The sequence below is a fragment of the Hemitrygon akajei genome, chromosome 13 (assembly GCF_048418815.1).
Source record: "Hemitrygon akajei chromosome 13, sHemAka1.3, whole genome shotgun sequence".
Lineage (NCBI taxonomy): Eukaryota > Metazoa > Chordata > Chondrichthyes > Myliobatiformes > Dasyatidae > Hemitrygon > Hemitrygon akajei.
Window position 1 is genome coordinate 90,715,787 of NC_133136.1, and position 26,281 is coordinate 90,742,067.

The 26,281-nt window shown below is 46.6% G+C and overlaps 1 protein-coding gene across 3 annotated transcripts; it reads right to left on the minus strand.

Moving 5' to 3' along the window:
- Positions 1-644: 644 nt before the first annotated feature.
- Positions 645-23,760, minus strand: LOC140738059 (uncharacterized). Of its 3 annotated transcripts, none has more exons than XM_073065079.1 (3): positions 23,708-23,760; positions 16,702-16,870; positions 645-4,686 (listed from the first exon to the last, which is right to left on the minus strand). In XM_073065079.1, exon 3 carries the CDS (start codon positions 4,288-4,290, stop codon positions 2,917-2,919), a length of 1,374 nt encoding a protein of 457 aa, XP_072921180.1. In that variant the 5' UTR covers positions 4,291-4,686; positions 16,702-16,870; positions 23,708-23,760; the 3' UTR covers positions 645-2,916. The 3 variants fall into 3 exon arrangements, with proteins under 3 accessions (XP_072921180.1, XP_072921178.1, XP_072921179.1); XM_073065077.1 differs by lacking the exon at positions 23,708-23,760 and adding an exon at positions 22,134-22,247; XM_073065078.1 differs by lacking the exon at positions 23,708-23,760 and adding an exon at positions 21,550-21,664.
- Between the last annotated feature and the right edge of the window lie 2,521 nt (positions 23,761-26,281).

Sequence of the window (26,281 nt, forward strand, 5' to 3'; positions counted from 1 at the left end):
ATCAAGGATTATTTTTACATTTGTCGTTCTACCCACAGATTCCACACCTTCCAATCCTATGCCACCTCTTTCTAATGATTTTATTTAATATTTTACCACCAGAGCCACACAACCCCACCACCAGCTTGTTCTTGGCTTGTTCTTTCAAGAAACTTGTAAGTATCTGGGAAACAAGAAGACCTGCAGATGCTAGAAATCTAGAGAACTACACACAAAGTGCTGGAGGAGCTCAGCATGTCAGGCAGCATCTATGGATGGAAATCAAAACTTCAGGCAAAGACCCTTCATCGGGACTCTTGATAACCACCTATCTGAAATATCAACAAGCAAAGAAAATAGAAAGTAGTGCGAAATAGGGAAAACCTTTGACAAAATTTAGTTCAAGGCTTAAAAATTCCTGCCAAACAGAGCTCAATAGTTACCAAATACAACAAAGGCAATAAACACTTTCATCAATACTGACAATGGCTTTTTTTTAAATGAGAATGTCTTGGTCCCATTTCAATCAGTAAAATTTACAAAGATAAATAGGAACTGAAATGACTACTTTAGAACAGTCAGACTCACTTAGATTAACACTACCTTGGACAGAAGGGGGAAGAGGAATAACACACGTGAAAAAAAAATCACACAGCAGTCAAGTAAAAGTTCTCAGTATATATTTTCATCAAAGATAAACAGGATTCAATGCTCCATGTGTGTATATGCATCATGAAAAGAAATACAAACCAAAAGACTTAAATGAGAGGCTAACTCAGAAAAATGAGTCATCACTATGGAAGAAAACATTAACCAGTGGAATGAGTATGACCCTCCATGGGAGACTCTCAATGATCTGAGCAGGCTTGATGTTGACAAAGAAACATCGAGCTCCTGACTGAGAGATGGAGACATCTTCCCAGAAACAGAGGGGTTCCTTGCAGAAATACAGGACAAGGTGGTTAACAAAAAGAAAGAAAAAGAAACAAAAATACATACAATACAAACAAACAAGGCAATAAATTCAGAATATGCCAAGAGAAACCAGACACAATTCAACACATTCCAGGATCCTGCAGCAATTTAACTCAATCTGATTACTTATGCAGGTACAATCAAGTGGCAAATATCATTCACCAAAATTTTGCTTTAAAATACAAACTCATGAATAACCACCATAACTTCATTAAGGTGCCAGAAGATAGATAGATAGATAGATAGATAGATACTTTATTCATCCCCATGGAGAAATTCAACTTTTTTTTTTCAAGCCTGATCCAGTTAGGGACAGAAACGCACATTTTATATGACAATCAATACATTATTACAGATAGGATAATCCACAAATAACCATCCAGATATAATACAGGATAAACAAGCTGGAACAACTTCCTCAGTAGATATAACCATTCCCAACACACACATGTTCCTCGACCAGTGGAGCACCTCACCACAGGCATTGTTTGTGTCATCAGTCAGACAAATTATTTTCTCTGTCAGCTTCCAAATGTTACTACTCTGTCATTCATTGCCACACCCCACTGCTGATTCCCTTCTCCTCATCATACGTTCTTACCCTATCGTCCAGAGCCCCAAACTCTTCCCTGTGCAGACCTGCCTTTGGTTTCTGACCCTGCTCCGTTAAACATCCAACTGATGGTTTCCCATTCTGCTTTCAGTCTTTAGAGGACAGTGGTGTTTTCTAACAACCCTTTAGAAGCAGGGAAAAATGACCAGTAATGTGGAAATGAGCCCTGAATAAGGAGGTTAATTCCCAATGTCTTTCTTCCTCAGCCCAGAGATTAGAGGGATGAAGAACATCGCAGACAGAACTGCAGTCAGATGGACTTCTTCAGTCTGCAGAGAATTCAAGGGAATCCTCTTCACCCACAGAGTGGTGACTGTTTGAAACCCATCCCACAGGGAGAGAGAGAGGTGAGCAACAGGTGAGGAGTTAAAAGGACTGTCGTGGAACAGCAGGCCTGCGTTCAATCTCTATTGTACACTCGTTGTGTTATAAATTCACTATAAGTACCAAAGACAGAATTTAAAATAGAACTGATTTATTTGTCACAGATGCAGAATATTAAACTCCAGTCCCATTAAAGGTGAATGTGCAGCAGAAGAAATTCCTCCTTCCATTCCCAGTGACCAGGGTGCAGAACTAGGTGTGGTGAGCAGCAGCAATGATTGCAGAGTTCAGCACCGACAGTCACTCTCAAAATTGCATTCAGCAACAGTGATGGATACATATCCACCATGAAGTTTATTGAAACTTTCTCCCCTGTGTGAACCTGGTAGTGTGTCACAAGTGTAACATATTGTAAGGTTTCATTGCTAATGTCATGACCTCTCTGTAATATTTCACTGTTGAACTAAAGGTTTCTCCGTAGCAGCAATATTTAGGTTATGACTAGAGACGACAGGGTTTTGGAATATGGGGCTATCCAATGAGAGAAATGTTGTTCTTTTTTGTGAGTCTGGAAGAGAGATTTTTGCAGTCTTTTGGCAGGGAGATGAGAAGACACAAATGGAGAGAGAGCGTCCTTTCTCTTTTTTTGTTTTCTTTACTAACCCTATAGTCAAAGTAAGAGTTATAAAGCTCAGTTGATAAATCATGTATTACATACCGCTTGTTATTCCAGGGCACTGATTTATAACAGTAGACGCATCATGCACCATCCACCCAAACAAGATTTCTTAAGTTTGGCTGAGCTGTGGGGGGGGGAGGGGAGGGGGGTGGGTAGGCAGGCGCTGTCATCCACAATATTAAGCTGCCAGATGAAGCGAGAGTTACATAAGGTTAGATGACTGAGTGAACCACTTCCCACATTCACAGCAGGTGAACAACCTCTCCCCAGTGTGAACTCAATGATGCACATTTGGTTGATTTGGCTGAGAGAATCGCTTCCCAAAGTCTGAGCAGGAGATCGGCCTCTATGCAGTGTGAACACACTGGTGTCTCTTTAGTTGAGATGACCGTGTGAATCCCTTTGCACAAACTGAGCAGGTCAGCGGCCTCTCCCCAGTGTGAACTCGCTGGTGTCTCTGTAGTTGAGATGACCAAGTGAATCCCTTCCCACAGTCTGAGCAGGTGAACGGCCTCTCCCCAGTATGAACTCGCTGATGTACTTCCAGTTGAGATGACCGAGTGAATCCCTTCCCACAATCTGAGCAGGTGAACGGCCACTCCCCAGTGTGAACTGACCGGTGTGTCAGTAGGTGGGATGACTGAGTGAATCCCTTCCCACAGACTGAGCAGGTGAATGGCCTCTCCCCAGTGTGAACTCGCTGATGTACCTTCAGTTCAGATGAGCAAGTGAATCCCTTCCCACAGTCTGAGCAGGTGAACGGCCACTCCCCAGTGTGAACTGACTGGTGAACCTTCAGTTGGGATGACCGAGTGAATCCCTTCCCACAGTCGGAGCAGATGAACGGCTTCTCCCCGGTGTGAACTCGTAGGTGACTCTGTAGGTAGGATGACTGAGTGAATGTCTTTCCACAGTCTGAGCAGGTGAACGGCCTCTCCCCAGTGTGAAGTGAGTGGTGTACCTTCAGTTGGGATGACCGAGTGAATCCCTTCCCACAGACTGAGCAGGTGAATGGCCTCTCCCCAGTGTGAACTGACAGGTGTGCCAGTAGGTCGGATGACCGAGTGAAGCCCTTCCCACAGTCTGAGCAGCTGAATGGCCACTCCCCGGTGTGAACTGACTGGTGTGCTTGTAGGCTAGCTAACCGTGTGAATCCCTTCCTGCAGTCTGAACAAGTGAACGGCCACTTCCCAGTGTGAACTGACCGGTGTGCTTGTAGGGTAGCTAAATGTCTGAATCCTTTCCCACAGTCTGAGCAGGTGAACGGCCTCTCTCCAGTGTGGACTCGCTGGTGTACCAGTAGGTTGGATGACCGGGTGAATCCCTTCCCACAATCTGAGCAGGTGAATGGCTGCTCCCCAGTGTGAATTGACTGGTGTACCAGCAGGTGGGATGACAGAGTGAATCCCTTCCCACAGTCAAAGCAGGTGAATGGCCTCTCCCCAGTGTGAACTCGCTGATGTACCTTCAGTTGGGATGAGCAAGTGAATCCCTTCCCACAGTCTGAGCAGGTAAATGGCCTCTCCCCTGTGTGAACACGCTGATGTACCTTTAGTTGGGATGACTGACTGAATCCCTTCCCACAGTCTGAGCAGGTGAACGGCCTCTCCCCAGTGTGAACTGACTTGTGTACCAGTAGGTCAGATGACCGAGTGAATTCCTTCCCACAGTCCGAGCAGGTGAATGGCCTCTCCCCAGTGTGAACTCGCTGGTGAGCCATTAGGTCAGATGGTTGAGTGAATCCTTCCCCACAAATTCAGCAGATGACCAGACTCTGCCCAGTGACTGGTGTGTCCACAGGTGGGTAAACCAACTGGATGCCTCCACACACAGAACAGGTGAATGGTCTTGCCCAGTCTGAACTAGCTGATGTACCTTCAGTTGAAATGACGGAGTGAATCCATTCCCACTCTCTGAGCAGATGAATGCCCTTTCCCCTGTGTAAAATGACGGGCGTGCCACTTGGTCAGATGAACGATTGAATACCTCCCCACAGTCTGAGCAGGAAGGATGATCAAGTGAATCCGTTGCAACTTTTTAAATATCTGGACAGAGACAGCAAAACTGGCGTGTTGTGTTCGAGATTCCCATAGACAAATTCCTTGACATTTTTAACCTGTAAAAAGATATACAAAATACATCAATGGGTGTAGGACAACAATGCAGATGAGATCACTTGAGTTGTGAAGGTGTGATCTAACATCACACTGTTACAGTGAAGTTCAACCCAAGTTGGAGAGAAATTATCCTACAATTGGGCACAGTGCTGGTATCTGGAATGACCATCAAATTTTCTGATAATCTTCCTGTCTCTATAAGAATGGGGCATCTCTGCCATCTCCAATCTGTGACATGGCTGTTTGACTCTCTCCATTGGTATCATTCCCTGTTCCCACTGACCTGCATGGGTTCCTGGCTCCACAGTAACTGCAACACTCTCACACAAATAGCCGGCAGTGCATTCCACGCACCCACCATCTCTGTGTAAAAAACTGAGCCCTGACATCCCCTCGGTATCTATTTCTAAGCACCTTAAAACTATGCCCCTTGTATTGGCCACTTCAGCCTTGGGAAAAAACCTCTGGCTATCCACATGATCAATGCCCCTCATCATTTTATACAACTAAAAATGGCTCCAAACATAAACAAGGAAATTATACATTGCTTTCAGGATTTGTTAGAAGTATACAAAATTATGAGAGTATAGATAGGGTAAATGCAAGCAGTTTTTTCCACTGAGGTTGGGTGGGATGACAACCAGAGGTCATGGGTAAATGGGGAAGATGAAAATTTAACGGGAATGTTTGGAAAAGCTCTTTACTGAAATGGTTATGAGAGTGTGCAATGAAATGCCAGCAGAAGTGGTGAATTTTCACCATTTAAAAGTTTGGATGGGAGCCTGGATGGTAGGGGTATGGGGGGTGATGATCCCGGTGCAGGTAGTTGCCTTAGACAGCTTAAATGTTTTTTCGGTATTGACTCGAAGGGCCAAATAACCTGTTTCCCTATTGAACTTCTCCATGTTTCTATGACAGAGAAGCCTTCCACTTACCAAGTATTCCTTTGCCAGAAAACAGCACTGTCCCAAACCACCAAAATTGAACTTTCTCCAATTTAGAATCTCAACTCGTGGTCCAGACCTCTCTTTTTCCATATTTACTTTGAATCTCATAGCATTATGATCACTAATTTTTGTCACCAGCCCTGCATCATTTCCTTACAGCTTATTGCACATTTCTACGTCAGGATTTCTACATACTGATTAAGGGCACATTTGACAAACTCTACCCATCTAGTCCTTCGGGTGTGAACCAAGTTCCATGAATGTCTACAATACCATAATTCCCTGTCCTGAGCTCATCTGGTTTTCCTATGATGTTTTCTGCATTGTGATATACACAGCTCAGCACATTCATCGCACCATGCTCAACCATTTGATTGCTGACTCTATCTGAGGTCTGAACAATGTCTGACTGGTGTCAAGAAAACCATCTCTCCCTCATTATCACAAAAATAAAGGAGCTGATTGTGGATGACAGGAGGAATGGACCCCTATTGGCATCAACGGATCTGGGGTTGAGAGGGTGAACAGCTTTAACTTCCTTGGCATAAACATCACCGAGGATCTCACATGGTCTCACATATCAGCTGTGATATGAGCAGCAGCATCTCTTTTACTTCAGATGGATGAAGAAATTTGGGATGGGGCCCCAGATCCTCAGAACTTCCTACAGGGATACAACTGAGAGCTTCCTGACTGGCTGCATCACTGCCCAGTATGGGAACTGTACTTCCCTGTTGTTGTGGGGATGGCAACAAGAGTATTCTGCGATGGCTATTTAAACTCATTCCCTATCCTGACTCTCACCCAATTTCCTGTGTCCTGCATCTTGGGTATAACTCACCTCTCTTCATGTCAGATCTATCACCAACTCCTGGATGATCTAGAATTCATCCATGTCAAGTTCCAACTCCTTAAAGTGCGGGGTTACAAGATGCAGCTGGATGCACATCATGTAGGTGAAAGCATTAGGGACACTGGAGGTCTACCCACCTTCCCAATGACCCTTTAATTTGTAATGATCAGTGTGCACATAAATCTTATACTCTGTATTTTTTTAACCCAGTGACAACATATGCACAGTGAATTTTATATAGAGAGGTATTCATTTTAACAGCTAGTAAATCACTGTTGATAAGAACTTTGATCTCCTCTGGGTTTGATCGAGTTCATCTGCACTCTCACACAACCTACGTAGTAGGCCTATAACGGGTAATGAAGGATATTCTCACCAGAGCTTTTGCACGTTGTCCATATGTGGTTTGCTTGTTAAATTAAGTTTTAAAAAGTCAGATTTCCAAATATCACTCTTCTTCCCACTTGTAAATTCTCCAGCAACTTTTGCATCACCACAATACACACAGGTAACATTAGTTTCTATATTGAACATAAACCTTTCCCCTGAACTCTCCTGAGGAATTGAGGATATATAAAAAATATCATTTTGAACCTATGTAACCTCTGACCTGAAAGAATAATTGGGACTGAATAGGAATATTTGAACTGATGTAAACTGTCTTCCGCAGTTAGCTAAGGCAGGCTCACTACCAGTTCTCTGCAGCTTGCAGAGACACACTGAGAGCTGATAACATTATACATTGTACCTTTGTTAGTTGATAACATTGTACCCCCATTAGTAAATGGAGGAGGACTCGCCGATAAGGACAGGAATGAACATCTGTCTGTAATTAAGTCAGGGCCTTGTAAAGGGAATAACTGATAAGGACTTGTCAGTACATGCATCTGCAATTAAAACCTTGATTCAGTGAACTCCCTTATCTAAGTAACTAAGTTTTGTACCAACAGACTTGGTGGGCATACCAGTTCAAGTAACAACTTGCAATAGTAATGTATGGGGCTTACTATGTATAAATATACCGCTGTAACCTAAGTCAGTCCACTTGTCAGCTGGTGGCAGTGCTTACGTGCCTTCCCTTTGACAACTGGGTCTCAAACTTCTGCAGCAGAACTGTGGTGATGATAAGAAGCTGCTCTCCCAAGTTTTATTCAGATTCAACTTTAACATTTGGCATCACAAACAGGATCCCAATATAGGGAGTGCCAAGCAGACTGTAGTGGGATATTACCTCATGAGAACAACCAGTAAATTTGATATGGAAAAGAACTGTGGAAGGGTAGGAACATCAGTCTAAAGTTCAAACTGAAAGGGAAACAAGGGATCCCGAACCCACGTCTGGCATACCAACTCTGTTTGAGGACAGTGATCGTGATGAGGAGTGGGTACCCACCGTACCCCCCTCCACCAGGGGCCAAGTGCACCCAGTGGTTCCGATCCCCAATCCTCGCAGTACTCAGATACAGTGGCCGCTCGGGTAAAACAGTGGCGGCACAGGGAAGGGGAGGTCCCTATACCCTGAGGTCCATAAAGGGAATACCGAGGATTATTCCGAGATTGGGGGGGAACAATCCAATAAAACCCCAGAGATAATGGCTCCACAAAGACAATTGCCCACCCGAATGCTGCCCAATCCATGAGTAGCAGGACGGACAGCCCTCAATGATTCCTGAGTATGCACCCTGGAAGACTCAACAAATGATAATGATCATGAATCAGGCCCCAGATAGAAAAGAAAAACCAGCACAGTTTGCTCAGTATGTCCGCAGTACTATACAAATGTTTAATGCAACCCCGCAAGATTTATTTGGTTTCCACTGCATGATTCTCTCAGCTGATGAGAAATGGAAATTGAAGGTAGAATTGGGATACCAAACCTATCAGGAGTTACAGGCAGGAAACCATAATGAGAACGTACAGACATACCAGATAATTCAAGCTTTGAAGAGGGCTCTCCAGCAACCTGTGAATATCACTAAAGTACTTAAATGAAAATCTAAGCATGGGGAATCGGGATCAGACAATTTGGAGCAATTTGTGGTCTGCTATGGCACTTTCGCAGGAGACCAAGCCTTTCATGCCTTTCTGCTCCAATGCTTACCAACTAAGTTAGCCAACATGATTAAAACAAATAATATGGATTGGCCAGACAATGACCGAAATTGAATGCAACAAGCTTTTACACAATATTCGGACCCGACTTTCAAATCCTGATCAACCCCGAAGGGCACTAATATTAAAGGTGAATATGCCCAGCGGGAAGAAGGATGCCAGTGGGCTATATCTTGGGATCAGAAATGGGAACAAAAATCTACCAACAGACAGGTGGGGACAACAGCAAGTTTAGAAATTGACAAGCAAAGATGCTTCCTACCATGAGTACCACCCCTCAAGAAGAGCCCAATGTAATATTGCAAGTTGCTGCAATTCCAATTCCGTTTATGATTGATATGGGGGCAACCACAACCACTCTTGATCAAGAAATAGTATCAGAAAAGGGATTCCAGCTATCAGACACTACAATCACTGTCTGGGTTAGAAGGCACAGAAGGTACGTATTCACGTACCCAGCCACTGCAGGTGTAATTCCAGGGGAACCAGTGTGAGGTTTCATTTACAGTCACCACCAGTCAGGGGTGTAATCTAGCAGGGAGAGACTTGCTCTGCCTGTTGGAAGTCGAGATTCTACACACAGACAAGGGTATCACCCTGGGACTAATGAAGAATCGACAGCTTCCCAAGTTTCCAGCCCCCACTGGTGGGCACTTAATCTGGATTCCACTGTGTTTCAACCCCTTCTGCCAGCTGCGGACCCTCATGTGACCTACTGCTATGAACCTATGGGGTGCTCAACTGAGGAATGCCAGTATTATGCACCCCTCAAGGGACAAAAGTTCCCAGTCACAGTGATTGGAGAGGTTGCAGAGGAAGAGAGGGCAGTGCATTACTGGCCGAAGTTCTGGATTTCCTTTGGCGACAGACAGGACTGGTGGTTCCTGTTATGACCCCAGCCCCCTCCTTTGTGAGATTCGCAAGAGCCCTAGTCAAGGGGGGGGGGGGTCAAATGACCCAAGAGAGAGAGGGAGACGTGCTGAAGACCACGTTCCCCCGGGAAGCAGAATAAAGCGACTCTTTGACTATTGTCTCATGAAGACCACGTGTAAAGCCCTCGGGCAAAGTGGGCTGGTTGAGAGAGAGATTGACACCGGCGACCCCGTGAGGAAGTATAAAGGAGGGTCTGGGGGGGGAGGACCCCTTCAGACGCACCATAAGACACGCGAGAAATCCTGTGACAGCGTTTTGATAGCGACAGCCGGTGGTGGGGTTCGTGTGCGTCTTTTCCTTGCCTGGGATTGGCAACCCCACAACGGAAGAATGGCTTAGCTACAGGGGAGGCCACAGATGAGCGTTCATTCCCCCAACGAGGCTCCGACAAACCGAACTCTTCCAGGTTGGAAAACCGGTCGGGTAACTGTTTCATCCCCATCTCTCTCTCTCTTTCTAACAAAAGTGCACCAACGCGACACCACAACGACGGCAGCTGGTGGAACTGCAGTGACCGCAAAAGACTTTTAGATATCCAGTAAACAATATATATCTACATTACCCCTAGACAACGATAGAGCTCATTTCTGATTGATTATTACTATATCTGTGCTTTAGATTGAGTTGTGACGACGTATATGATCTGAATGTTTTGTATTAACCATACGTTTGTGCCCCTTTATAAATAAAAACGTTTGAAAATAGTAGCATCAGGCTTCAGCGGACCTATCTATCTTTGCTGATAAGTCACCCGGTTACTGGGGAACGTAACAAGTGGGTTGCTCGTCCCGGATTTGAAACCAAAGGGGAGGGTCAGTGAATCGGGCTGTAAGTCCAAACTTAAATCTGGTTACGCAGGTAGCCAGACAGGAAACCAGCAAAGATGGATGTGGGTGAATTTATGAGAAACCCGACTGTAGAGGCGCTAGGCAAGGCTACCAAATCAGACTTGGTAAATCTGGCAAAGGGGTTGGACCTCGCAGAGGTGAGGTCATCAATGAAAAAGCAGGAAGTGCGAAGGGTCATAAATCAGTATTACATTGAAAAGGAGGTGTTTGCAGCTGAGGATTTGGAAAATATCCCCGAAAAGAGATTAGCGAGTGGGACAGATCAGGTAGAGTTGGAGAAAGTAAGGTTGGACCATGATCTTAAAGTAAAGCAGCTAGAAGCAAAGGAAAAGGCTGAGGAACGGGCTGCAAAGGAAAAGGAAAAGGAAAGGGAGCAGGTGTTCAAACTAAAGGAATTAGAGATGAAACGGGGTCATGAGCTCCAGCTAAAGCAGCTAGAAGCAGAAGCAGAAGAGAAAGAGAAACAAAGGAGCCATGAATTGGAGCTGGACAGGCGAAAGCAAGAGCGAAGAGCTCAAGGGCAAGAGAGAGAGGATGGGTTTGATGTTAGTCGGGCATTGAGGTTGGTCCCCCCCTCGAGGAGACGGATGTTGATAGTTATTTCTTGCTTTTTGAGAAGGTGGCAGTGAATCAGAAGTGGCCCAGAGAGCAGTGGGTGGCGTTGTTACAAAGTGTGTTACGAGGGAAAGCACAGCGGGTATGTGCCGCGCTGCCCCCAGAAGTGGAAGGGAATTATGACCAAGTAAAGGAGGCCATTCTCCGAGGTTATGAGTTAGTACCTGAAGCGTATAGACAAAGGTTCTGAAATTTAAGAAAAGGGTGGAATCAAACGTATACCGAGCTAGCCCATGAGAAGGGTGTGCTCTTGGACCGTTGGTGCACCGCGGAAAAGGTGGCCGAGAATTATGGGCGTCTCAGGGAGTTATTTTTGATTGAGGAATTTAAAGGTTGTGTTCCGGAAGAGATCCGGATGTATTTGAATGAGAGGACAAATCAGTCCATCTCAGAAATTGCTAGGTTCGCAGATGAATATGCCCTAACCCACAAGACAAAGTTTTCCCTGCAAAAAAGTTACCAGAGAGACCGTGGGAACGGTAGAGAAAGCCCGCCGGCTGAGGCGGAGATCCCGCTGGGAGCTAGTGGTAAAATTGAGGAGGAGAGGCAAGACGGCAGGAGAGGTCCTGGCTTGACCTGTTTTAATTGTGGAAAGGTGGGTCATATTGCATCTAAATGCTTTGCTCCGAGAAAGGAGCCAGAGAGAGGGAAAGCAGCGATCCCTATCGGGTGTGCAGTGGTAATCAGAAAATCGGCAAGAGGGTCCCAGGGGAGCAGAGAGCGCGAGGGGTCGGAGATTTATCTGTCACACGGAACCGTGTCTGTGAGGAAGGGGGACCCGCCAATTCCCGTACGGATTTGGAGAGACACGGGGGCGGAGCTATCATTAATTAGCCGTAACGTATTACAATTCGGCCCTCCGACGGGCGAGGTAGCCCTGAGAGGAATAGGAAAAGGGACAGAAAGGGTGTCTTTGCGTAGGGTCATTTTGGATTGTGAGCTGGTGTATGGATCAGTTGAAATGGGGGTGCCATCAGAATTCCCGAGAACTGACGTGGATGTCCTCTTTGGGAACGATTTAGCAGGAGGAAAAGTTTGGTCGGCCATGACTATGACCCGCCGACCGGTGCGTGTTGAGGCCCCGCCCATAGAGTCCCCGAGCTATCCCGCATGCGCGGACACTCGCAGCCTGTCGAGGGCGGCAGCTGAGAACGGGAGCAGTTTAAAATTGGCCAGTTTTGATTTGGCCCAGACGTCTTTACCGACCCTGTGCGACGAGGGTTGTAAAACGAGGAATAGTAACGTAAAAGGGGATAAAGGAGAGAAGGTAGATCTTCCCTTAGTGAAGAAAAAGGTCCTAGAGGTAGGAAATAAAGATGAGAAACAGATAAAGCTGTTAAAAGGTCCAGGGTTGGACATGGATGATCTGTCTGGTTTGGCAGGACTGTTTGAAGAAGTTGAAAATTCTAAAGGTGTTCCCGATAATGAAATGAGGGCAGTCCTAGATGAAAAGGATGCCATTACCTTGAAGAAGTCTGCTGGGTTGGCAGATGGGGTTGTTTCAGCCCGCGGGGTTGAGGTTACTCCGGAAGTGAGTTGCCCAGAGAGTAACTGGGAGGATCAGGGGAATTTAGAATTTGAAAAGGGTACGGGTATTGAAAGCCTGGAAGAGGCCAATGCCCCGTTTGAGTGTGTCCAAGATGGGGTTGCATGTGGTCCTGAACCTAGTCACGGAGCTCAGAAAAAGTCTGAGGCATTTGACTCTGCTGGACGAGATGGCCATCCTTTTGGAGCAGATAGACTTGGTTCGGAAAAAAAGGGGTTAACCTTGGGAAGTGTGAGTTCCCAGATGGTTGTGCTGAAGGGGGTGTTCAGAGTTAATGTGGAGTTTACGAATGGGGAGATAACTGTTGTTGTGGAGGAGAACGGTAAATCTGTAGTTCCCAAATCGAATGAAAAAAAGTTAAAGTCTAGATTGATGCCTGCGCATCGATTACAGGTTGATTTGGAATGTAAGGGTGCCTCACACGCTATTGTTATTCAAGAAAGCGCTGTGAGGAAGCCGAAATTTAAATGCGGCCGGAGAAAAAGGTTCGAACTGAAACACATCAGCCTGCATGGTCTTGACAAAAGGGTTAACTACCTGTGTAGCATTAAAGAATTGGGTGGAAATTCCCATGATGGACTAGGTTGGGGACACGGAGTTAAGAGAATAACCCTCGTGGAGAGGAAAGGCGGGAGAGTACCTCGCCAAATTACTCAAGTTCCCCACGGGGGGACTCTCCGGAAAAGAGGCGATGGTTAATAGAAAATGCCATTTTTAAACAGCAACGCCAGTTGTACGGGTTTGCGCCAAAGCCTGTAAATAATAAAGACAACCCCTTTGGGGACCTGCCGGTGTAATAACACGACCGAAATGATTAGTATTTGTATAAACTTTTGTAGATGCACCTAACCTAAGATCACACCTCCTTAGTTTTGTTGCTGAAGAAAATAAATAAATAGGTGGTTATTGAGCTGAAGTTTGATGCTACCAGACTTTAGTACAGTACGCGATGTTAAGATATTAAAGAAAGGGACACTGTAATTGTTACCTGTTTAGATACTGACTTGAATGTTTAACGGTAGTACTCTGTGAAGAGAGGAGCTTGTGTATAGTGTTAGAAAAAAAAATCCTATAAGACTCTGTACCAACTTGTTTTTAACCGCTGGTAAAAAACTTTTAAGAGGGGAGGTTATGACCCCAGCCCCCTCCTTTGTGAGATTCGCAAGAGCCCTAGTCAAGGGGGGGGGGGGATCAAATGTCCCAAGAGAGAGAGGGAGACGTGCTGAAGAACACGTTCCCCCGGGAAGCAGAATAAAGCGACTCTTTGACTATTGTCTCATGAAGACCACGTGTAAAGCCCTCGGGCAAAGTGGGCTGGTTGAGAGAGAGATTGACACCGGCGATCCCGTGAGGAAGTATAAAGGAGGGTCTGGGGGGGGAGGACCCCTTCAGACGCACCATAAGACACGCAAGAAATCCTGTGACAGCGTTTTGATAGCGACAGCCGGTGGTGGGGTTCGTGTGCGTCTTTTCCTTGCCTGGGATTGGCGACCCCACAACGGAAGAATGGCTTAGCTACAGGGGAGGCCACAGATGAGCGTTCATTCCCCCAACGAGGCTCCGACAAACCGAACTCTTCCAGGTTGGAAAACCGGTCAGGTAACTGTTTCATCCCCATCTCTCTCTCTCTTTCTAACAAAAGTGCACCAACGCGACACCACAATGACGGCAGCTGGTGGAACTGCAGTGACCGCAAAAGACTTTTAGATATCCAGTAAACAATATATATCTACATTACCCCTAGACAACGATAGAGCTCATTTCTGATTGATTATTACTATACCTGTGCTTTAGATTGAGTTGTGACGACGTATATGATCTGAATGTTTTGTATTAACCATACGTTTGTGCCCTTTATAAAGTTTCCAGCCCCCACTGGTGGGCACTTAATCTGGATTCCACTGTGTTTCAACCCCTTCTGCCAGCTGCTGACCCTCATGTGACCTACTGCTATGAACCTACGGGGTGCTCAACTGAGGAATGCCAGTATTATGCACCCCTCAAGGGACAGAAGTTCCCAGTCACAGTGATTGGAGAGGTTGCAGAGGAAGAGAGGGCAGTGCATTACTGGCCGAAGTTCTGGATTTCCTTTGGCGACAGACAGCACTGGTGGTTCCCCATACCACCATTAGGGTTTGCCCTGGGTTGAAGCCAAAGAGCCTAGAGTTCCTTGCCCACACCCTGACGAAACAAGCCTCCATCACCGAGGGACACTGGCAAGATTTGCCCGCTGGCCAACTCCGATACTGGAAGGACTCTGAGGTGAAGACGGGACATCTGGTAAGGCATTCTTTTAAAACTGACTGAATCCAAGACATTGTACCCCATTTCTGAGCAATTCCAGGCCATGAAGTTGGCCGCACCAACTGCTGCCCTGTCCAGATCACTGTGAAAGAATTACAGATTCTCCCATCCATTCCGCAATACCCCCTCAATCCCGAGGCAACGTTTTATGAGGATGGAAGCTCTTTTGTGGATCCAGCAGGGAAACGATATTCTGGCTATATGATAGTGACAGACAGTGAAATAGTCGAGCAGGCCTCTTTTGAAGCAGCTGTCTCCAGCCAGAAGGCTGAGCTGTTTGCTCTGACTCCTGCCTGTATCCTAGCCACAGAAAAAAGTGCGAACATTTACAAAAACTCCCGTTTGTTGTTGCACATGAGTATGGGGCTCTCTGGGAACATGGGGATTCCTGACTTCCTCTGGCCACCCGATTAGTAATGCCACCTTTGTAAACAACTTACTCACTGCTCTACAGCTACCTCAAGTTCTGGCTATTTTAAAATGTGAGGCCCACAACTGCATGTCTGACTGGGTCTCTAAAAGCAATGCTTTAGCAGATGTGACAGCGAAAAGTGCGGCACAAACTATGGCAGTTGTAGTCCCCTCGGGTTCCCGTCAAGCAACCTTCCGTGACTTAAGCAGAACGGGTTTGCCAGACATGCGGGAGATACATACTTTTCAGGGGGGCTCCTCTGAGGAGGAGCGCAAACTGTGGTCCAGGATGGGGTGCCAGAAAGACCCTGACCTAGGTTTTTGGACCACCCCAGCTCAATGGTTTGGGAGTTACATTTACACATATGTATAACCATAACTGTTAAGTATTGATTATTTTGCTTAAGTTGTTATATTATAAGCAGATACTAATAAGATAGTGGTTTTAACATCAAAACCAGACTCCAGGTGTGGTCTATTGCTGCTAGTTCATTTGAACCGTTAAAGTTATGTAACAGTGGTGTTCGTGTTTATGTCTTTGAGAGGGCTCACCCCAGCATCCAGGGGCTCCAAATGTTAACACCTTTCTGTCTCTCTGTCACACCTATGCTAAACAGGTAGAACTAGGGGCCTGCTGGGTTTGTGCCGAAATTCTGGAGAATGTTAAAACTATGATTCCAATGTCAGTAATCCCACTCAACCAGAGTGAGGAACTCTCAGGCTGGACTTTCTCAAATAACACCCGGGGAAGAGAGATGAGGAACTGTGGTCCAGTCAGAACGAGTGTGGCTGTCAGTGTTTTGAGGGATGGTGTCTCAGGCCCCCACCAAACTGAACTTCCTATGCTGGGAAACTTGCATCCTGGCCATACTTGCAGGTGCCCAGCAGCGGAGAGGAATAACTGAGATTGAGCGATTTTGGATGATCACTTTTCTCTCCTATGGAGTAGGTAGGAATTCACAAGAGATAGTCAATTTGGCTACAGCACCTGAGGAGCTGGCCACAATAATGGAGCACTGACAGAAACACAGGCCCAAGTAACAGAAATATCCACTGAAATGATTGCAATCCGGCAAACAGTCCTACAGAATCATATGTCTTTAGATTTTATCATAGCTGAGAAAGGGGGAACCTGTGCTATTACTGACACAGAATACTGCACCTATATCTCTGATAAGTATACTAACATTACATCCCTCTCCGAGCACACTGCCAAGGAGATCGACAGCACAAGGAAGTAAGGCAGGATTTACACGTGTTCACTGAAGGGTCGAAATGGTGGTCTTCGAAGGCCTGTTCGGTAATATGTGGGGCATGATATTGCATTATGGCCTAGTAGTTGTACATATCATTGTTATAATTACTTTTTTACACTGTATTTACCCACTGCTGGTACAGGTATGGATAATGTCTAAAGGACCAGTGTTTGAGTAAATGAGACTTACCAAATTTTCTCCTGACTGAATCACTGGATTCCTCGAGTCAGATGGGTGATCTCGAGTTGATGCTCTCAATCCTCAGGCTGGTTCACTTATTGCTTTTCCCTCATCTTCAGTCGTGATTTGCTTCCAGTTGGGGTTTTTCTTCCAATAAATCTCTCACCGCAGGTCTAACCTTAACATGAAAGATAATGAAGCACGTTAACAACAAAAAGGAGAACCAAACATTTCTGCTTCATGTCATTAAGAACAAAACTCGTTGAAATTTAAATGCTGAAGGGAAATATAATGATCTCAATGAACAATCTTTTATTGTCCCTCACACATCACAAAACAATATGTGATAAGAAGGAGCCATCATTCAGTAATAGACACATAAGACACAGGAACAGAATTAGGTGATTCAATCCATCTGGTCTGCCACACCACCCAGCCATGGCTGATATTTATTCCAAAACCGTATTCCTTCCTTCCTTCCTCCTGTAACTCTGAAGCTACTTAGCAATCATGAATATATTAATCTCTGTCATAAGCATACCCAAATGGCAGCCTCAACCTACCTCTACGGCAACAAATTCCACAGATCAGACAACTTTTCACTAAATTTTTTTTTTCAGTTTTAAAGGAAAGGATCTTTATTCTGAAACTGTGTTGTCAGATCGCAGACTCTCCATCTAATGGAAACATCCTCTCCTTGTCCACTGTATCCAGGCTTTTCAGCATTCAGTAGGTTTACTTAACTATACATTCCCCCCTCAACCCCACCGTCCCTCTGAATTCCATTGAGCACAGGTCCAGAACGACAAAATGCTCCTCATACATAAAGCCAATTATTCCTGAATTTATTCTTGTAAACCTTGTTAGCAACAACTGTAATGAACACATTTAACAGAATAAAAGACAAATTGGTACCAGGATAATTTACAGGGAAAAGTTGTGGTTTCTTTACTGTTCTACTATCACAGAACGAGCCATTTCCATTTCAAAACAGGTCCATTTCAGGAAATATAAACAATTCCAGGGTGAATGTAATAAGAAGAAACTGGAATTACCAGAAACTCTCAGCAGGTAAGGAACAGCTGTGGGGAGAGGAACAAACTTTACAATTCAGGTTAATAACATTTCATCAGAATTACTTCAACATTTTCAGTTTTTAGTGCAGATCTCCAGCAACGAGATTCTGCTTGATTTCCACCGAGTGACAGACATGTGACAGTGAGGAGGGGGGTGGATTTCCAAACACAGTTTGAACAGCAAACTCACGGGTCTATTTCTACTGTTGTAAACATAGAACAGCACCTTTACTCATAGCCTCTCCCTGTGAGGATGGAATGGGAACTCATCCTCTCCTCAGATTAGCAGACATTGCTTCCTAAGGAACTCCAGAGACAAGCATCTGGTCCCAGAACAGAAATACTCACTCAACACCTCATAAACCCAAGCAGCTCAATCCCCAGGTCCATTTTACCTGAATCAAAAACTGTGATATCCCAGGACCCAACTTCACAGAGTCACACAGCTGAATTTGCCACTCACTGACCCTGAGAGTCTCACACATCGTCCCCGCATCTCACACTAGGTAGTGCAAACCGGGATTTCCCCACAACCAATGTCCAGCTGCTCAAAATTTGTGTTTCATTGCAGAAGGACGGCCATCCAGCTCCATCTGTAGAAGCACTAACCAAAGTCAAAGGCAAAACACTGACATTTCTATTTGCATGGAATGCCGATCACAGGATTATAGTTCAAGCACCAACTCTCCCAGTACTCTTTGATGTCAGCCAGTCACTGTTCAAAAACTAGCACCTCCACACCAATACACAACGGAACTGGTACCTGATGACTCACTGGCATTCCAGCTAACAAAAACTGATTCTGGAAATAATTCAGCAAGGCCAAAGGTGCAAAAGAACACTTCACAATGAAGACAAAGGTCAGAAGAAAGATTGCTGATATATAACATTGAGGTGGCGGGATACAGGCTGGACCAAGGTTGACCCAGATGCTTGATATACATCACTGAAGCTAGGGGGTGGGGAGGGGAGAGACTGGACAAAGGTTGAACAAGATGGGCAGGGATGAGCAGATGGAACCAGTTCGGAGAAGGGATCAAGAACAATCACTGATGGTTCTCCAGCAATACACAGATACTGAATGAATAGTACATACTACTGTATAAAAGATTCTAAAATGACAAAGTTAGAAAAAACAATATGATCTTTGGCATATATACATTGACCCTCAACAAATTTTTATCAATGCACCAGAGAAAGTTTCCCATCCGGACTCTTCACGCTTTGCATGGTAACTACTCTACCCGTAACTGTGAGGAACTGAAGAAACCTTTGGATACAGATCAACATATTACAAAAACCATTCTCCCCTACCACACACAAAATGCTGGTGGAATGCAGCAGGCCAGGCAACATCTTTCTAGACTTCCCAGTCCTTTGGTAAAACAGGCAGTGAAATCGAACATAGAAACATAGAAAACTTAAAGCACAATCCAGGCCCTTCGGCCCACCAAGTTGTGCCAAACATGTCCCTATCTCATAAATTACTAGGCTTACCCATAACCCTCTATTTTTCTAAGCTCCATGTACCTATCGAGAAGTTTCTTAAAAGGCCCTATCGCATCCGCCTCCATCACTACTACCGGCAGCCCATTCCACGCACTCACCACTCTATAAATAAATAAAACTTACCCTGACATCTCCTCTGTGCCTACTCCCCAGCATCTTAAACCTGTGTCCTCTTGTGGCAACCATTTCAGCCTTGGGAAAAAGCCTGTGACTATCCACACGATCCCCACAACCTGGAACGTTCTCTTTTCTCACCCACCCCAATTGGGGAGAAGACACAACAGCCATAAAGCTCAAGGACAAATGTGAGGAGCCTCAGGAAACGAAGCGAGTTGGGGGAAGTTAACGGGACTCAGTGACCAACATCAGATTTCCCAAACACATGGAGGCAGCATCACCACCCATCCAGGGACTGTGAGCACAAACCACGTGATCTTGCATCACAATGCGGAGGGCGGGGCAGATCTGCGGTAAACTGCCTCACGTGACCTGTTGGCAGAAGTTCCATTTCAATTCTGCGGAAATAGGCAGCCTGGGCTCCTAGTTTGGATCATTCAATGCAGATTGTGAAGTCTGCAAATTTTCGGTGAGCCCAGATAACCGGAAAATAAATGAGTAATTGGCCCTCGATTCGGGGCTCATGGCCAACATCGGATCTGCCTGCTTGGGATCGGTCTCAATACTGACTGATTGGAAAATGATATCTTCGGCCCACAGACAGCGATCCCGACCCTTGTCTCCCCGAATCAGGAGGTGAGAATCCTATTCTGACCCTGTAGACGATCCACTTTAGCACTGAGTAGAAAGGAAAACACTGCCCACCTGGAGACAGTGAGCATGCGTGAAGTGATAGTTGCATCATCTGGAGGGCAGGGCCCCAGAAACAGACGCACAGATGCTGCCGATCTGCAGTTAAATGGGAGGGGAGAATAGGATCACATGACTGGTGGGGACTCCCACCCCAGACACAGCACCCCAGCTACCCACCACTCTAGACATCCCTCCTCTGCCGGTATTTCCAGGAGTCTCCCACATATTGATAATGGCTCCGTGACATCCGCAAATTATATACAATATCCTGATTTTTTTGAGAGCAAGCGAGAGGGACAGAGAGAGACAGATAGACAGAGCGAGTGACAGACGTAGCAAAAGAGTGAGAGAGAGAGCATCCTGATTGGTCTCTCTTTGTGCTAAATAGACCTATCAGGTTTCTCTGTGGGCGGGCTTTACAGTTGACCTCTCTCTCTCTTTTATTGTCCATCAGTTCAGTTTAGTGTCTCCACTAACCTTGAAGGACTGGTGCCAAACTACAAAAGTTTGCCAGTGATGAGTTCTGGGGGAAGCTGTACAAATTAAAATCTGTGAGCATAGGGCAGTTGAGATTCAAAGAGCTCTGCCAGTTGATGAAGCTGCTTGTGGTGCTGCCAAATTGTAATTGTGATGTAGAAAGGGCATTCAGCATGGCGAGTCACATTAAGACAGAATTCAGAAGTCAGCTTTCTCACAAAACACATGAATATATGTATGTGTGTATGTGTCTGTGTGTGTAAATAGTTTCAATATGAGAACAAATAAATTGTTGTGTTCTTGTAATCAAATGTCCTGTATACATACACCCTTGGAGGTCGACTGGGGGGGGGGGGGATATGGGGTTGCGGGGGGGGGGGATGGTGGTGTTACCTCCCTGAGATTAGTTTTTGCATGGTGGGATGTCTGCCACAAACTTGCCCCTCACATCTCCTCTCACCTTAAATGTATTAGACAATTCAACCCCCAGGTAAAAGGTATCATCTATCCACTCTTATCTATTCCTCTCCTATTTTTGTAAAAGCCCATCCAGTCTCACCCCAGCCTGCACGGCTCTGCAGAACACAAGTTTGGGCAAGCTCTCGTTGTAGCTCATGCCCTCTAATCCAAGCAATATCCTGGTAAATCTGTTCTGCACCCTCTACAAAGCCCCGACATCCTTCCTAGAATGGGGGCGACCAGAACTGTATGAAACACTCCAGATGTTTTCTAACTAGTTTTATAAAGCTGCAACACAACTTCCCGACTTTTGAACTCAATGCTTTAACTAATAAAGACAAACATGCCATTAGCCTTCTTAACCACCCGATCAATCTGTGCAGTCTCTTTAAGGGAGCGATGAGCTTGGAGTCTGAAGATCCCTCTGATCATCGACACTGTTCAAGGTTTTGTATTTTAAAGTGTCCTGTCCCTTGACATTCCACCCACCGAGCTGCCAAGATGACCATCACTAATCAAATCTCACCGAGTTTTCTCAGGTCCTGTCGAATTTGTTGCCAGGTGAGCAACGACGGGAAGGTACAGGTACAGAGTAACACTGACTTGTAGCAGTATCACAGGCAAGTACATTCAGATAACACACGGAACATGAATAGTACAATTCTCCGTCAGTAACAATATAGAAATAAGTTTTACGTCATCCTGCTAATAGGACCAGAACAACAGGGGCTAAGCGGCGGCTCATCTCAGAAGATCCAGTGTGAAGGTCTCACAACCCGGAACGACCCTGGCAGATTCTGTGAAGGAAGCGAAGCGAGGCGAGGCCGCCAGTTCGGGAAAGTTCATCCCCTCCCTCTTCAGGATTCACCGATGATCTTGTGTTTCTCTCTCCCTTCCCCACCCCCAGCAGTTATTCTCCAGTCCTGCCGGTAACGTCGACTGTACTCCTTTCCTGGACGCTGCCCGGCCTGCTGAGTTCCTCCGTCATTTTCTGCGTGTTGCTCGCATTTCCAGCATCTGCAGACTTTCTCTTGTTTGAGTTCGGGAAAGTTAAGGGGACTCTCTGCCCAACATCAGAACTCCCCGTTCGGGACCGGCTTCAATACTCACCGAAGGGAAATTGTTGATGTCGCCCGACAGAGAATAATCCGTCCCCGGATAACCACCCCGGGGGGTGAAGACCTCTCCCGATGCTGATTCCACCGCCGTACCGCTTCCACAAAAAACGATAAATACCACTGACCATCCAGGACCGAGCATGCGCGATGTGGGCGGAGCCTCGCAAACAAACAACTGCGGTTAAAACGGGATCACGTGACGGGTGGAGGGTTTCCAACGTGACCCGGCCACTCTGCTCCTCGCCCATCACACGCTACCCGACCCACCGCCGCATTTCCCCACATTAATTCATTATTTCCCACATTATTTCCATATTTCCACCAGATACATATTTAGTGTTTCCTTCCATATCTTCCCTGTCTCTTTCCCTCCAGCTCCAGGTCACAGTCATGGGCTGGATTACCATCCCGGTCCAACACACAATTCAGACACAAACCAGAATTATTCAGGTTTCATTTAAATCAGTCTATGATTATAAACACTCATTTCTGTTCACATTCCACCAGGGCCTCACTGGACAGGAACACTGAAACATCAAGTGAGAAACAACAGGAAGTGGCCATTCAGCCCCTCTAACCATCAACAAGATGGTGGCTGCTTTCCCATCTCAGCCACATGTTTCTGCCCGATCCTCATTTCCTCGATCCCTTCCATCTGCACACATCTGCCGGCCTCTGTTCAATGTGAGGATGATCACTGAGTCTTCACCACCAGCTGTGGTGGGGATTTACAGACATTCACCACTCTGGGAGTGGAGACATTTCCCCTCATCTCATTCCCGGACAGTCCACCTCCTTTTTCAGAGACTGGGATCCCTGATTCAACTGGTAATGATGTTGTGCATTTCAATGTGTTCACCTTTTGGTCCTCGATTCTCTAAATGAAAGGGTGATTGCATTTGATCTTTCTTCATATGATGACCCCACCACTCCAGGGATCAGTCTGGTGAATCTTCGTTACACTCTCTAACCTCTTTGTTAATCCTCTATGGAATTAATTTGCAGCTTCTGCAGCCCCGTGTTGCTCCAACCACTCACCTCCCACCCTGTCACTATTTTCACCTTCCCACCTTCCCACTCACCTGGATCCACCGCTCACTCACAAGTTCTTCTCCATCCCCACCCCTCACCTCTTTTCTCTGACTATTTCCCATCCACTCTCAGTCCAGAGGGAGGGTCTCAGCCTGAAATGTTGACGGTCCATTTCCCTCCACAGATGCTGCCCGACCCACTGAGTTCCTCTGGTAGTTTGTTCTTTGGTCTGTATAACCCGTGTTAGTGTGGGGAGCGGGATTTTACAACATATTCCAGTTACAATATCAACAAAGCCCAAATAATTGTCACTTTGCCGGACCATTGGCCCTGTTTTCAGGTCAACAGTCTGCCGGTGTTTGCCCCCCCAATGTGGTGAATCCCTCTGCTTGACACAAGCGTGGGCTCAGACATTTCCACAGATGAGCCCCTCCTGTCCCCACCTCACACCATCTTCATCCTTCGAATGAAATCCCCCCCTTCCCACCCCAGGGAACCAGCACCAAACCGACAGGCCGAGTGGTCTCCTCCTACCTCTCAGCGATACATCAGACTCCGGCCACAGGAAACGCTTCACAATCGCCCCCAACTTCCCTCTGATGGAAATGGAAATAAATCAAAAAAGGGGACATTTACTTCGAGATTTGTCTGGCTCTGATGGAGAGTTCGTAGCCAGAGTGGGAGATGGCCCTGCGTGGGTAACGCTCTGTTGGCTGATCTGCTTCCGCAACTGGTTGTAAGCATTGATTGACATCGCTGCGCACCAATGGGAATAGCGCAGCTCCTGAATCCTCTCTTGGCAGTAGTCGGGGGGGGGGGGGGGGGGGGGGGGGGGGGCTGGTCACTTGATTAGTAAGCCCGGCCGTTAAACCAATAAAGCTCGAGCTCTCCAGTGCATGAGTGATGTAAGACACCACACACATGAGGGCAGATCCCGGTGTGGGGAGTCCATGTGTGACGTCAAGCGCGGGGGGTGCTGTGTGGCGTCAACTGTGGGAGAGTGCTTGCATTAAAAGCACCTTAATGGACGTTTCTTATGATTTGAGTGGGACAACAACATTAATCACGGGTTTCATCACTGAATCCAGTGTTGTGAGATGTAAAGTCCCCTATTAGGTGTCCGGGTGTGCCGTGTTGTTGGTGGAGTGGGCAGCGTGGTGTTTATCTCGATTCAGGTCACAACATCATAATTGCCAGCGGGGGTCCACACACAGTGTATTAGTCAACAGGAAACCTCTCGTTCCTGCGATCTTTGTCTCCTGGTAAACTCAATACCCTGACAATGTAGACCACAGGTATCTCTTCCTCACCCGCCCCATTTTTATTCCGGCAGTTCTCAAATTCCATCTCAGTCCTGAAGGAGTGTTCAACTGGAAACGTTGACTGTTGACTCTTTTCGATACACTCTGCCCAGCCTGCTGAGCTCCGCCAGCATTTTGTTTGTGTTGCTCTGAATTTCCAGCATCTGCAGACTTCATCACGTTTGTTATTTACCTCTCCATTGTCCCTCCCGCCTCCAGTCATTGGTAACTCTATAGGGGCATCCGGAGGTGATGTGCAGACCCCCAGCCAGCAGTGGCGCTCTATGGATCTCCAGCCACCGTTGGCGCTCTATGGACCTCCGACTACTGGTGGCGCTGCCGCTAAATGGAGGTCCAGTGCCGACTGTAGAAGGCGGTTTTCCTGTTCAGGCGGCAGGTGAGTTGAGGTTGATCCCGGGATTGTGTAAATCGGGGACCTGCTGCAGTGGGAAAGAGCCGGGACCGAGCTCTGCCGGATGGCCGGAGGCTACGGGCTCTCCAATCCTGCAGCCCTGGTTCAGCTTTGCGCCCAAGACTGGGCTGTGAGATCAGTTAGTTGTGGTTCCCAAGCTGGTTGGGGGTTTGTGGTGAAGAGGATCTGTCTGTGTGTGTGGGTGGACTGCGGGTGTGGGGTGAGTGGAGGGATGGGTGTGGGATCGTAGTCGGGGGGGAGTGAGGGTGGGGTTGCTGCTGTGAGAAAGTGGGATGATCGGACGTTCCGTGACCCGGGTCAAATAAAGTTATAAACAGGAGAGGATCTGCTCTGTTGTATCAGACGCTCGGGTATCCTTTCAGTGAGCAACAATTCCCTCTTCATGTGAATTACTGATTAATCTTGCTGCAGTTAACATTGTAAACATGAGGAAATCTGCAGATGCTGGAAATTCAAACAACACACACAAAATACTGGTGGAACACAGCAGGCCAGGCAGCATCTATAGGAGAAGCACTGTCGATGTTTCGGGCCGAGACCCTTCATCAGGACAAACTGAAAGGAAAGATACTAAGAGATTTGAAAGTAGTGGGGGGGAGGGGGAAATGCGAAATGATAGGAGAAGACCGGAGGGGGTGGGATGAAGCTGAGAGCTGGAAAGGTGATTGGCGAAAGTGATACAGAGCTGGAGAAGGAAAGGATCATGGGACGGGATGCCTCGGGAGAAAGCAAGGGGGAGGGGGAGCACCAGAGGGAGATGGAGAACAGGCAGAGAGAGAGAAAAAAACAACTAAATATTGTCAGGGATGGGGTAAGGGGAGGAGGGGCATTAACACAAGTTAGAGAAGTTAATGTTCAAGCCATCAGGTTGGAGGCTACCCAGCCGGTATATAAGATGTTGTTCCTCCAACCTGAGTGTGGCTTCATCTTGACAGTAGAGGAGGCCATGGATAGACATATCTGAATGGGAATGGGACGTGGAATTAAAATGAGTGGCCACTGGGAGATCCTGCGTTCTCTGGCAGACCGAGCGTAGGTGTTCAGCGAAATGATCTCCCAGTCTGCGTCGGGTCTCACCAATATATAAAAGGCCACACTGGGAGCTCCGGACGCAGTATACCACACCAGCCGACTCACAGGTGAAGTGTCGCCTCACCTGCAAGGACTGTCTGGGGCCCTGAATGGTGCTGAGGGAGGAAGTGTAAGGACAGGTGTAGCACTTGTTCTGCTTACAAGGATAAGTACCAGGAAGGAGATCGGTGGGAAGGGATGGGGCGGGACGAGTGGACAAGGGACTCGCGTAAGGAGCGATCCCTGCGGAAAGCAGAAAGAAGGGGGGAGGGAAAGATGTGCTTGGTAGTGGGATCCCGTTGG